Below are 13,533 nucleotides of genomic sequence, written 5' to 3'. Positions count from 1 at the left end.
GCCTCAGCCTCAGCCAACCTCAGCCTCGGTGGCCGTCGCACCGCCCCGCGCCGGGGCTGCGAGTGAGGGAGCGAGCGGCCGAGGAATCCCGGGGGCGTCGCCGCCGCCGCCGCCGCTTCGCCTGCTCCTCGGTTAAAGCCCCATCTTTGTCTGCCCCCCTCCTCCTCCTCCTCCACCTCCTCCTCCACCACCTCCTCCTCCTCCTCCGCAGCCGCGGCCGCCGCGCTTTGTTCCGAGCCGCTTTCGCCTCAGGCCGGGAGGGAGCGGGGGACCCTCCCCCGGGTCTATGTGCCCCCCGCGCCGCCCCGCGCAGCAGCAGCCTGAGCCCCGGGAGGAGGCGCCGCCGGACCAGGAGGCGGCGGCGGCGGCGGCGGCGGCGGAGTCAGGGTCTGGGCCGCGGAGCTGAGTCGGAGCCTGAGGAGGAGGACCCGGCTCGGAGGAGCGGCGGCGGCGGCGGCGTCCCACCCCCCGGCCCCGGCCCGAGCCGCCGGAGCTGTGCCCCTCCTGCTGCTGCCGCCGCCGCCGCCCCTGGCCCCGGCCCCGGCCCCGGCGCGGCCCCGGCGGCGGGTGCCTGGATGTGGAGTTTGTCATGAGTCCGGCCGGCTGCTCGCATGTGAACAGCTTTAAGGTGGAGAACTGGCGGCAGAACCTGCGGGTCATCTACCAGTGCTTCGTGTGGAGCGGGACCCCCGAGACCAGAAAGCGCAAGGTGGGACCCCCGGGCTGCAGGGGAGCTGCTTTCCCACCCCGGGGCGGGGGGCGACGGCTGCATGGACTTGCATCCCCTTCCTGGGCGGGGAAGGGGAAGAGGGTGTGGGGCGGTGGGGTGGGACGGACGAACGGACGGAGGGAGGGAGGTGAGAGGAGGAAAGCACCTTAATCTCCTCCCCCCCACCCCGGGCCGGGATGGCCCTGAATTGGGTGGGTGGGGGGCAGAGAGATGAAATAGATGGGGAGACGGTTGGGGGGAAAGGAGGAGGGGGTAGTGGCTCCCCGCAATCCCACCCCCTCCACACCCCGTCCTCCCTAGCTGCTTGGAGCTGGGAGTAGGAGGCCTGTGCGGGGGTGAAGAAGGAGTGTGTGTGAGTGTGTTTCAGTGGGCGTATCTGATCTGGGGAAAGGAACCGTATTCTTATTTTGGAGGAGGGTCCCCCTCACTTCTCATGATTTGTGGTTCACATGGAAGCAGGGTAGGAGGGATCACCCCTAGGCTGAGCTCTGGATTGCTGCTGGAAGGATTCTGGGTTTCCCAGCATAAGACAACTGCAAGAAAGCGTACGGGGGAGGAGGAAGAGGAAGGGGGGTGGGGGGTGGGGTATTTAAAAAAGAAAAAAAAAAAAGAAAGAGGAAGGAGATTCTAGGATCCTTCTGGTTAGGGGTCTGCAGTAGATCCGGCTCGGGGAGCCGGCCACCTTCCTGACTCAATGGGCAGCCCATTAAGGTCCAGTGTCATCAGTGATGGACTGTGGGGAGGTCACCTGGGACAAGGAAACTGAAAGAGAGAACTGGATCTGTAATTCACTGTGTGTCAACGACTGGTGAATTATTAAGATGTAGTTACAACTGAGGTACTTAAGCAAACCGTTTCCTACTCCTGGGTTTTGGATAGGTCCAAATGCTGGGAGACGGAGTCTATCCTTCCTATGCTACTTTTCCTCCTACCCCACCCCCTACTTCATATATAAAATCGGATGCAGAGTGTAAAGGGTGGGGTGTATGCTAGAACTGTAGCAAATCATGCCTAAATAAAAAGTGTCTTAGAAAGGGCAGGAAGACACTGTGATTAGAAATAACTTAATTTATGCTTGATAAAGAGAAATAACATTTAATATCTTCTTAGCAAGAAAGTAGTCAAGATTTTTTTTTTTAGCTAATTTATAAATTCTTTTCCTCAGATTAGATTCTTGTAAACACATCCCATTTGTTAATTGGAATCTTAACTGTTTTGCAGCAAAATCAGAAAATGTTTGTCGTTACCTGCCTCTGAATAAACTGTTCTTTTTTTTATTTTACTCTAAGTGATTTTGCAGATTTCAGTCTGACGTTGGTGTCTGAGGTGAAGGATGCATCAGCAGTGCAGGTAGCAACATTGACTATTCAGGACAGCAGGGATGAAATACAACATTTTACTAATTGTGGAATTCATATCCAGTCACTTATCAGTGTGACTTTTCAAATTTATTCAAAATGGTGGCTTTTATTATGTGAAGTGGAATATATTATATTGTTGCTTAAGTATATTCTGAATATAACTTTTAAGTAGGTTTTATCATTAAGTAAGTTTGTTTAAATAACTGTAAGAGCAGATGGGACATACAAAGGAACCAGGAACTTTTCTTATCCTAGGCCTCCTAGTGAAGTCAATACAAATATTAAATGTAAATTGACACATTTAAGAAAAATTTAACAAGTTTTCAGAGGCTAAAGATTGGGAAAACTCATTTTGTGTTTGTATAAAACATTATAGGCTAAGCTACTTAAAACTATGAGTATCTCGAATGGTCAGGCAATATTTGCCACCAAAATTCATTATTAAAAATAATATTTTAGGTTAGGTAAAGAGGGGAAAAGCCTTAACATTTTGTTACCAGTTCTTTGCAACAGTTATCTGCCTTGATGGGTTGGGCTTGGGAAAAGAATGGGGGTGGGGAACAGGAACAATAGCACACAAACCTGAATGTAAGGGAATATTGTATTAGGACAGCACTTAAATGTTTATTTATAGTAAAACAATAAAATATTCTTTAAAGCAATTTTCTTTGTGGGATTGACTGAGGTAAAATAAACTTTGAGGGGTGGGCATGGTGCTGTGTGTAATTTCAGAAGACTGTTTAAAAATGACTCTTTAATGGATTGTGTGTGTGCTTTTCTTAAAACATGTTTCAGTGTGAAATGAGGCATGATGGGGACTGATTTTCTTTAACCAGCTGAAAACTGACTGACCCTTTTAATTTGTCTTGCCTGCAAATGTTTCTCCATGTAATTGTTTGCCTGATTAGAGGTCTAAAGACTTATTCCCTATGTTGTAGGATACCATATTTTTCCTTTCTGTTTGAATCACCAGGGATTCCCTTCTTTTTCTGATCTCCATTATGAGTTTTTATCAAAGTGAAAGAAATTAAGATGAAATTACTTGTTAATTTCTAAATTTCTAAAGGAAAACATCAGTGTCATGGATTTTTTTTTTTTTAATGAGACTGTTTCAGTGTTTTTGATTCTAGTTGCTCAGTTAATTGATATGTTAGGTCTTGTGTGAATTTAACTTACCAATAAGGTTTTGCTTATATTTGTGAAAAGAGAATAGGTAATAAATGTATCTTTTGGAAATGTGGTGCTTCTCCTAAGATGTTAACCGATGCTTAATGTCCTTTTGTCGTTCTTATTTTGGAATTTTAAATTTTCTTATCCATTTCCCTTCACTTTTTGTGTGTTGATTTCATTTCTGAAATTGTTGGAAATATTTCTATTAGAGATTGAAAGAAGACTTTTAGTGTTTTACATGGCTATGACGCCCATTGTTCCCATAAGTTTTTATGTTTTTGAAACTAAAGATGTGAAGTTGCCCATCAAAATACATTCAACTAAAATTATAGTCTTTGTAAACAGTGTAAACTTCTGTGGTTGCTGACATCTCATGCTATGGAAGCATGATTTCACTACAGAAATTGCATGAGTTCTGGTTTGGTTTTATTTTTTTGGGGGGGGGAATCATATGTAGAGATGGATAAAGATAAATTTCTTTATTATTTTGAGGATGTTATTGATAGATTATGAGAATACCATACAGTTTCATAACTTTTTGCCTTCTTTTGAGGAATTTCCAAATATCAAATAATTGATGTGTGTATTTGGGGAGAGTTGGTGAAAAGGATAGATCCTCTAATAATTTGAATAGAGTTTTCAGTATGATAAACTGATCACAACAGACTGTTCACATTTCTTACACATACATAATCTGTTACAGTTTTTTTAGGATTTACATTTAAAAGTAATTTGAAAGGTGATTTCAATATTGTGTGTGTGTGGTGCGCGTGTGTTCTTTTTTGATATTTTTAATTACTCATTCCTTGTCTCTTTGTGTTGTATCTGTGGTTTTCAAATCGTATTCTACTTCAACCTCCTAGGATTATAGTAGTTCTCTGTAGAAGTACCAGACACAGAATGCTTTCACAAATATTTGAATACTTTTAAATAATTACACTTTCTCAGAAGTGAACATGACTCATAAAGCATACAAATATTCTAGTTTAATTCATGGGGTAATTTGGAGAATGAGAAGCTCTGCTCTGCTCTAAAGCATTTTAAAAATAGCTGTATTTTTAAGCCCCGATTGTCCATTTGGTTAGGAAGTAGCTGAGAGAAGAGGGTATCTTTGGAAACAATAGATTTGGGTACAAAGAGATTTAAGACCCAGGCTTTATTAACAGCTGTCTAATATCTCTATTCACATGGTCATAATGTCTCTTCTCTTTAAGCAGATATAGAGGGGACACCCTGTTGGAAGAAAGTGGGATGATTCCATCTTTATTCAGACTTCTACCTCTGAGGAGAGAATGGCAGCCTTGAAAAACTGGGTGTGGAGGTTTGCATTAACAAGTAATGATAAGGTTTTGCAAATTTGTCTTGTGTGAGACCTCACAGATCTTCTGCATCCTCTTCAGTAAATTGTATATGGAAATGTCATATATAGTCGGCAAATAGTGCTAGATACTAGCTAGGGTGAGGATAAATAGTTTTCTTCATATTTAGAATTAGAATCTAGATGGGTAAAGTTGGTTAGCTAATTCTATTTTATACTTTCATAATAAATGTGTTGCTATTATTTTTCCATCTTAGGGTTTTCGTAAGTCTTAAGGAAACCTTAAAAACATTTTATGAAGGATTTTTTTTTAATTTGAGGGACCCTTGTTTTAGTTTAGAACTAGTAAGCAAAAGGATAGAACCCCTTGAATTGAAAAAAATTTAAAGTGACTTTTCTCTTGTCTGTTTATTTGGAGAAGATTTTTACTTTTTCATCATCATAAACTGGAATGATTATGTTCTTATTTTAGAAAAATACTTGAAAGCTACAAACTAACCAGTGAAGACTATATCTGGATATTATTAACTTATAGCTGAGGTGACTCTTTGTCACTAAGCTGTACAAAAGGGTTATTCATTAATGTTAAAACTATTTTTTTTTTAAAAATTGTTTTCATTTCCAAATACAGAAAACAAAACTGACCCCAAAAAAGGAGACAAAAGAATCTCTTTCTCCAAAGTGAGGGCAGTGCCTTCAATTTATAAGTATACAAAAATGAAACTTTACTTTTATAAGTGTTGGCTTACAGATTATGAGGACTGAATAGTGACTTTTAGTTGAATCTCTACAAAATGACTATTTGCATATTTTAGTGATTTTTTTTTTTACCTTAGATTTAGACCATTTGGCTTTATTGTGAGAAGTAAGGATATTGAAGTGAAAGCCTCCCAGTTGAGTTGATCATTCCTGTATTCCTGGAGGAAAAAATAGTTGATGCTAGATTTCATACCTGTGATTGCAATGCGAAAATAATAGGATCATAGTTAAAATTGTTTCTGGAACTTGAGTTGATTGATACTGTACACTTCCAGAGAGTTGATTACTCTATTTCTCTAACATACTCAGATTTTTCAGAAGATTGACTAGTTTGGAATATGTAAATCTTTCATCTAGTAGGAGCAGTAACTCTAGAGATGGTGACATGCTGATGTGGATGAAATGCCCCGAGAAATTTGAACACTAGAGAATCTGGCAAATGGAATGCCATGTTGAGAATCAAGAAGTCTGAGATTGACTGGTACTCCACCATGAGTTGAGTAGGGAAACAGAATATGAAGAAGATAGCTTGTCTTTTTGTTAAGTATATCATCCAAATAGGAATTCAAACAAACATATGTAACAGGCAAGAAGTAGGGAAGCATAAGAAGATTCTTTGGTTCTTAAGGACTCATTACCTTGTTATTGTATCCCATTTCTTTCTTTCCCTTCCTTTTGACCATTTTGTTCAATTTCTATGCCAGGTAGTGATGGGAGATGGGCATTAAAGAAGACTTTGAACTTGATCAATTTTATTCATTAGCTGTTCTGGTAAAAAGTCTTGATGGGAGACAAGATCAAATTGTACATTAAATTAAGGTTTCTAGGTTATCTAGTTGTTCTGTTACCATGTTGATTTGAAAGTTGACTAACTTATGAGAAGGGTGTATGAGTCTAGCAACCTAGATGAGCTAGGGAATGTTTCCTTGAATTCAGTGATTTAGTTTACTATTTGTTGCCTCGATATTTCCATACAGAAAATGGCATATTACTTGCTGTCTCTTTATTTTCATCAGACCTGGTTGAGCTCTAATACCAGTCAATCAAGCAGTTATTAAGTTCCTACTATGTTAATCATTCAACATAATAGTACATACAAATTGTTCCAAGTCCTTGGAAGAAATGTATGCGTATGATAATTTATAAGCATTTTGAATTATACCTTTTTATACTCACTCAAACACATCCATGTTGCACATATTGTAAATATTGTAAATATTAAGGTTTTAATAGATAGAAGTCTATTAAAGTCTGAAGACTGATGTACTTCATACTATATAAAAGATATATTAGCTAACAAGAGAAAGTAGAGTCAGTTCAAATATTTATCAGATCCTTAATTGTATGAAGTACAGTTTTAGACCCTGCAGATAAAGAAATCATAATGAAGCAGGCCCTGCCCTCAATTCTGGTAAGTTTATAGCATGAACATCACATTCATTTGTAGTTCTATTAGCCCTTAAAATGGCTGGACTGATGTTGCTCCAGTTTTTTTTTTTGTTTGGTTGAATACCAAAGGGTGTGGCCTCTATTTTCTAGGGGGAGAGGACATTAGGACACAAAAGGAGAAAATGTTTTTAGACTGAAAGCAAATAAAATCATTGGATGATTATGAAATTATTTTTGATAGCTAACTAAAGTTCAGTGTACTATGTATTACATAGTATTTATCATTTCTTCTCATTTGACTGTCTGAATCTTTTATCCCTAATGTGCTCGTGCATGCAGAACCTAGTTTACTTTAGAAATGTAGCTTTCAACTTTATTATGCAAAATTTCAGAGAAATCAATTTTTAGAAAGGTAGTTTCACATCTGTTCTTTTTGTAAGTATTTGAAATTTTTTTTTTCCCTGTTAGATTCCTAGAGCCTCAAAGTGTTAGGTGTTTTATTTCATTTTTGTAAGACATGTTAGTTGATAATCTTCTATTATTACCCAAGTTGAATGTCATTTGAGGGTTGGCTATTGTATAATTTGAATGTGAACTTTTATATTGCTCTGTCTACCTGTCTCAAATTCAACAATATTACCTAAACACTATTATAAGCAAGGCTCTGTTAATTACTGGAAAAATGAAAAATGGTCTCTGCCTTCAAGGATCTTATATTCTATATTCCATTTAAAAAAAAATCTAATGTTAAACATATTTTAGCTTTGTTACCTAAAGTAATTGGAGCTTCTAGTTTCTTTAGAATCTTTTAGGTAAATTAATATTCTATGAATATGTAAGCTTACAAGGCAAATTTGGGAGAATCACATGTTGTAGACAAAGAACGCTAGACTTTGAATTGAAAGATCTGGCTTCAAGACTCAACTCTTTTGTTAAATAGCCGCTTAACCTCTTGGTCTCATCTGTAAAATACTTATGAGAACTTCATATTCTGTTTCCCCTACTCAACTCATGGTGGAGTACCAGTCAATCTCAGACTTCTTGATTCTCAACATGGCATTCCATTTGCCAGATTCTCTAGTGTTCAAGTTTCTTGGGGCATTTCATCCACATCAGCATGTCACCATCTCTAGAGTTACTGCTCCTACTAGATGAAAGATTTACATATTCCAAGAAACCATAAAACTATTGCATTCTATTTAGATGTTGGATGTTATTTGTAAACTGAAAAAGTTTTTGAAATTTAGTGATTTATTCTCTTTAGAATTTATTCATTTCTTTAGAAGACTGGATCTCTCTGTTTACTCAAGCTAAACACAGATTTAATCCCACCATTAAATGCCACAGGAACTTTGATCTGTGATTTGCCCCTTTGGCTACCTGGTTGCCTGTCCTGCTTTTGGGGGTTCACCATATTAATGTTGAATTTGCTTTGGCTGCCAAATTGGCATAGCTCACTGCAACTCAGAATTCAAATGCTCAAGAGATCTGTCAGTTTCTGCCTCTCTGGTAACTGGGATTACAGGCATATACTATCATGTCTGACTCCCTTTAGAATTTTGAAATGAATATCTACCATGAACAAGGCAAAATAAGTGTGTACTGAATTTAGAACATCTCCCAATAAAGGAAGAATCCTGTTCCTCGACACAGTTTTGTCCTGGTGCACAATCAGTTGGTGGCATAGATTATTTTAATGGACACATCACTCTAGTCTGAGCCTCCACCATCTGTTCAACCCTCTCTAATTACAAATGCAAAGAGAACATAATTCACGATTGCATCATAAAAAAATAAGATAAGTGATTTAAATGTGTGTATATGTGTATATACTCCCTTATTTGATGCAATGTGCTCATCTGTGAGGTTTCCTTATGTTTCATTCCCAAATTGAAAATGGTAAACTGACTTCTCCTGACATAATCAATTCACTGGAAGAAATAGTTCATGTTAGAAATGTATGATTCATAGACAGTAATGCCTCAAGACACTAGGATTTATTTCAGAAAAGTTACCAAGTTAGGTTTTGACATTCTGAGTGTTTCACTAATGTTGTAAGGATGGTTAGCAATAAGAAGGCTGTCATTGAGTATGCAGCCTTATTGCTTCAGTAGAATCTTAAGATTTATGGGAAAGAGTAGGGGAAAGCAAGGGCATGTATTTTTAAATCAAGGGACATTGATTCTGTGACACTTTATTATAACTTTTCCTGTGATTGATGAAGATTGTCTGAATTTTGGCGCAGTTGAGATGATAGTTCACTTTGCCACTGACCTGTGTTCTGAGAGACTTATTTTATACATTTATTATATGTTTCAAACAACAGTTCATCTGTTACCATAATTTTTAATAGTGTATTAAAAAAATAAACTGGCTTCTGAATGTTTAGTCATCTTATCAGGGACTGATTTATCATTGAATAGTTTTATCTGAATTGGTTTGTTACTACCTAATTTAATGGAAAAATAAAGGTAGTCAGAAATAAGAATAAAAGCTACTCAGTATGTTTTGTTAAGTTTTTTTTTCCCCTTTTAATCTTTATTTGCCTTTGTATTTTAAGGTAAACTTCTTTATATATTTTCACCTTTTTTTAGGAGTAATTGCAGGAGGAGGAAGAGAAAGATAATCTTTTCTTTTCCCTCCTTTTGACTATTAAGAATTTATTATTCCCTATGTAACACTTAATGGAGCCTGAAATTATAGTATAATGATTCATATTTCTTGTCATATTTTCGATGGTCATGGCTATCTTTTAAAAGTTGCTGTTTTTTATATGTTTCTAAACCGTTTGTATATTCCTGGACGTTTCACCTTAGCCTATATAGGGACTATTTGTGGATTATTTTGTGGCCCAGGATTTTCCTGTAATGCAAGTATGCCATTTTTTGGAATCTTCAAGAACCTATTTATTTTCTTTAGGTTTTTTCCCTTTTTCTCCAAATTCTAATCGTTTAACTAGTCAGCAAAAATACAAATTGTACTTAGCAGTGGGCTCATCTTATCCCAATCGAATTTAAAAATTTGACACTGTTGGTTCTGAATTTAAGGATTTGGGGAGACCTGACCTTACTGATGCATAAAAAAGATAGTAAAATGCTGTAGGAAGTCATTGGATATTCTTTAATTGAGAGTGCTACTTTCATGTGCCACTTTGATATAAGGGGGTAATAAAAAAGACTTGAATAAGGAAATAGAGTAAGAAAAAGGAACTGAGCCTTGAAAGATGAGTAACATTTGGTTAGAGGGAAGAGATAATGGGAGGAGACATTTCTGGTGAAAGAAATAAATTGAGTAAAAGCACAAAATTGAAAATAAATGATACATGCTAGGAATAGTGAAGACACCATTCTTACTAGAATGAAATGTGCATATTAGGAAGTAGTAAGTAGGAGGCAAGTAAAGGAATGCTTTAGAAACTAAGTAAAGGGAGTTAGAGTTGTTGCAGTAGGAAAAAGATACAGTAAAGATTTTCCAGTTGGAGTACTAATTTGAAAGAGGAGTTAAAGACAAATGATTCATATGTTATACAAGATGGTTTGGAAAATGAAGACTAAAGTTAGGGAAGCCATACTTGGAAAATGGTCACAGTAATTCCTGTATAAAGTGATCAGGACCTAGACACTAGTCTGGTTGGAGGAAGTGGGAGAGAGGTAAAAAAAAGTTGTTTTTAATTGGTTTTGTTTTTGTGTGTGTGTGTGGACATCCAGAGTTTTTTTTTTTTTCTTAAAAGGTTTGTGTTTATTAATGAACGTGTAAGTCCTTTTGATATTATGAAATGGGTAATTGATGGTCAAAGATTGTCCTTAGAGGTAGAAAAATGCAGAGTTTGCTTTGATTTTAAGACACTTAACAAAGAACACACTAGTCATTACTTTACCTAATACGGCAGCTAGGTGGTATAATAGAGCACAAGATTAAAGTTTAAAAAAAAAAAAAGAGTTCAAATTCTGTGTCATATTAGCTTCATGACCCTCTGCAGTTTCTTCATCTGTGTAATGAAAAGTTCAATGCTGATTTTTTTTTTCCCCCAGCCCTCTAGCTCTGATCTTTTAATCTATTTGAAATTGTATATGGAGTAGAAAAGCATTTCAGGGCTGAAGGTACCTCCTTTTCATAGTTTCATTTCTTTTCTACTGGTTAACTTGTTTTGTTTCCAGTTCACTTCCTTGAGACATGGAAGCTCTTTTTGATTTGGCCAGCTTAGATATACCCGATAGATTATTTTTAAAATTGTGTAAGGAGAGTCTTAACATTAAAGAGATGTCTGTAAGAAGGCTGTCCCATTTCCAGGGAACCTTTTCCTGTTGCCAGCAGCTAGGAAAACTCTTGATAGACCAGAAATACTTGTTTTATTACAAACTCTTATTTTACTGGTACACATAAATTCATTTATCTAGAAAACTTAAAAGCTTTTGAAATTTTTTGGGAGGAAGTAGGAAGAGAATTGGTATGGGATTAATGTGGAAGTATTTCTTTTTGAGCTCTTTAGTACTGTATACCACCAAATATATTTTATGATGCTTTTGGAGATCTTTAGCATTTCTTTATGCTTTAAAAATCCAAATTTCCTTGGGAGTTCTACTGTTTCTTCAATTAACAATTAACAACTTAGAATTTTAAAGGGACAAATGGACATCTGGCATCTTTTTTTGACTGCATCCTTTCTAATGTTCAGTTTGCTAGTTTGTGGAACTGAACAATGAAAGTGGGATTGCAGATATGGAGAAGAGAGTGATGAAAAGCTTATTTTATAGGATATTTTGAAAATGGGTCTTGGATTCTGGAGGCATTCCCAGCACTTAGTATGGAGAAGCACTTTTGTAAATATGAAAAGTTTTTCTCTCCAACTAAGCAGGATATGTTTTCATAAAACTATCCAGGAGATTTCTGGCCTTTTTGGATTTAATGAGAAATATTTACAGGGAACATCTTATTTGTAGCCTTTTAGGAAATAAATTATGTAGAGTTAGTTAGAGTTTGTCCTAGGATAGTAGGTCTCTAACATTTTGTGGCAAAGGAGCTACTTATTTTTCTGAGGCTTTGAGGCTGAATACTGTCAATTATCAAAGTAAGTTAGTGTTGAGCTATTTTCAAAGTGTGTGGGTAGTGGGGCAACATCTTCATCAGTTTTTGTACCTTATATGAGATAAATTCTATGATTTTGGCTGTCTTTGATCAAAAGCCCACATGAACAGTTGATATAAGTAGAAAATAAAATTATTAAGCCAAAACAATAAATGTCTGTGCAGTTGATGAGTTGATCTTTCTTGTTATTAGCAGCCTTCCTATTCTTTTTTTTTTTTAATTTTTATTTTAAGTATTTTATTATAGCTTTTTATTTACAAGACATATGCATGGGTGATTTTTCGGCATTGACCCTTGCAAAACCTTGTTCCAATTTTTTCCCTCCTCCCTATCCCTTCCCCTAGATGGCAGGTAGTCCAATATATGTTAAATATGTTAAATGGAATATATGTATGCATATTTATACAGTTATCTGCAGCCTCCCTATTCTGTACGCTCTTTCTTTTGCCCCTATCTACTTCTCAATTATTATTTCATGTCATAACAACAAACCTAAACGTGTTCATATACAAAAAGTTGATATGTGGGGGGGTGTGCACTCACATGTGTACCTTGCACAAGAGGTGGGGAGGTAATATTGGCACCTAGTATCCAAACGTAACCTGAATGTTCTTGTTCTTTCTAGAGCAAGTATGTTGACTTAGAGTTTTTAATAGATCCTTTCTAAAGAGGCCTTTGGAGAAGATGTGTTTTTTTCTAGGAGACATTTCTGTGCCATCTTTCAGGTGAGGTCCAAATACATGTAGTTGCATTTGATTGTGGATTATCAATTTCTAGCAGTGAGTCTATCCTAATAGTTAATATTTTTTGTTTTTATAAGTGATATTGATGAGAATGATAAGGTGGGGTTGGGGTGGAGTGGGGTGGCATGGAGAGTGAGATTCAAGTTACTGTGAGGGCTAGCACTTTGATTCTTATCTGTGACTATAAAAATTGTCCTTTGTATTTTCCCTGCTTATGGTTTTGTGCTTTCCCATGTGAAGCGGTACTCTTTTTGGATAGCAATAAGGACCTGCCAGCAGTTCTCTTGGATTTCTTGTTTGTCACCATAGCTTTTAGCTTGTAAAAAGTGAGCTCTTGGAACAGAGTCTCATTTGTGCCGTGCATATCATAAATCCTTAATAAACATTTGTTGAACTTAGTGTAAGTTGGGGCTTAGAGTCTTTGAAAGGGCTCTGGCAGAAATAAGTATAGGATGGGGCAGGAAGAGGGGCCATTGCTCAGAAAACCATCCTCTCACCTGGAACCCAGAAGGAAGCTAGACCAAATGTGCTTGGCTCTCTCAATGTCCCTTATTTGGATCTTAGCAGATCAAATGTTTGGAGGAGATCTTAAAAAGAATACCTATTCTAGGTTACCTTATTTTACAAATGAAGAAACTAAGACTGAAAGAATAGATGACTTGGCCAGGAACAAAATCAAAGACAGAATTAGTTTGTGTTTCCTGTGTATTATCTTTTACTTCACTTCTTATGCATAGATCACAATATGTTGCAAGTCTATTTATGTTCTCCATCTATTTCTCCATTACCCTTTGAATCACTGCAATTTTGATTCTTCAGTGATGGTGATGTCCTATGATTCACAGCCATTTTTTTGGTCAGGAAGCAGTTTGGGATTATTGAAAGAACATAGCACAGTTTCCTAAGAGTAGCCTTTTTCCTATTTAAATCAGTACTGACTGTGTAAGATCTTTAAACCAGGTTTCTATGAACTTATTG

At 37.3% G+C, this 13,533-nt stretch overlaps 1 protein-coding gene across 1 annotated transcript in view; it reads left to right on the top strand.

The window, feature by feature from the left end:
- Window positions 1–494: 494 nt before the first annotated feature.
- The window catches only part of USP22 (ubiquitin specific peptidase 22), a 245,338-nt gene continuing 232,299 nt past the window's right edge, over window positions 495–13,533 (top strand). Inside the window, exon 1 of the mRNA XM_031940391.1 lies at window positions 495–709. Coding sequence (XP_031796251.1) covers window positions 590–709 — 120 coding nt within the window. The 5' untranslated portion in view covers window positions 495–589. The remainder of the gene's footprint in view (window positions 710–13,533) is intronic.

The sequence above is a fragment of the Sarcophilus harrisii genome, chromosome 1 (assembly GCF_902635505.1).
Source record: "Sarcophilus harrisii chromosome 1, mSarHar1.11, whole genome shotgun sequence".
NCBI lineage: Eukaryota > Metazoa > Chordata > Mammalia > Dasyuromorphia > Dasyuridae > Sarcophilus > Sarcophilus harrisii.
The sequence above is the reverse complement of the archived record's forward strand: the minus strand, read 5'-3'. Positions and strand labels throughout refer to the sequence as shown.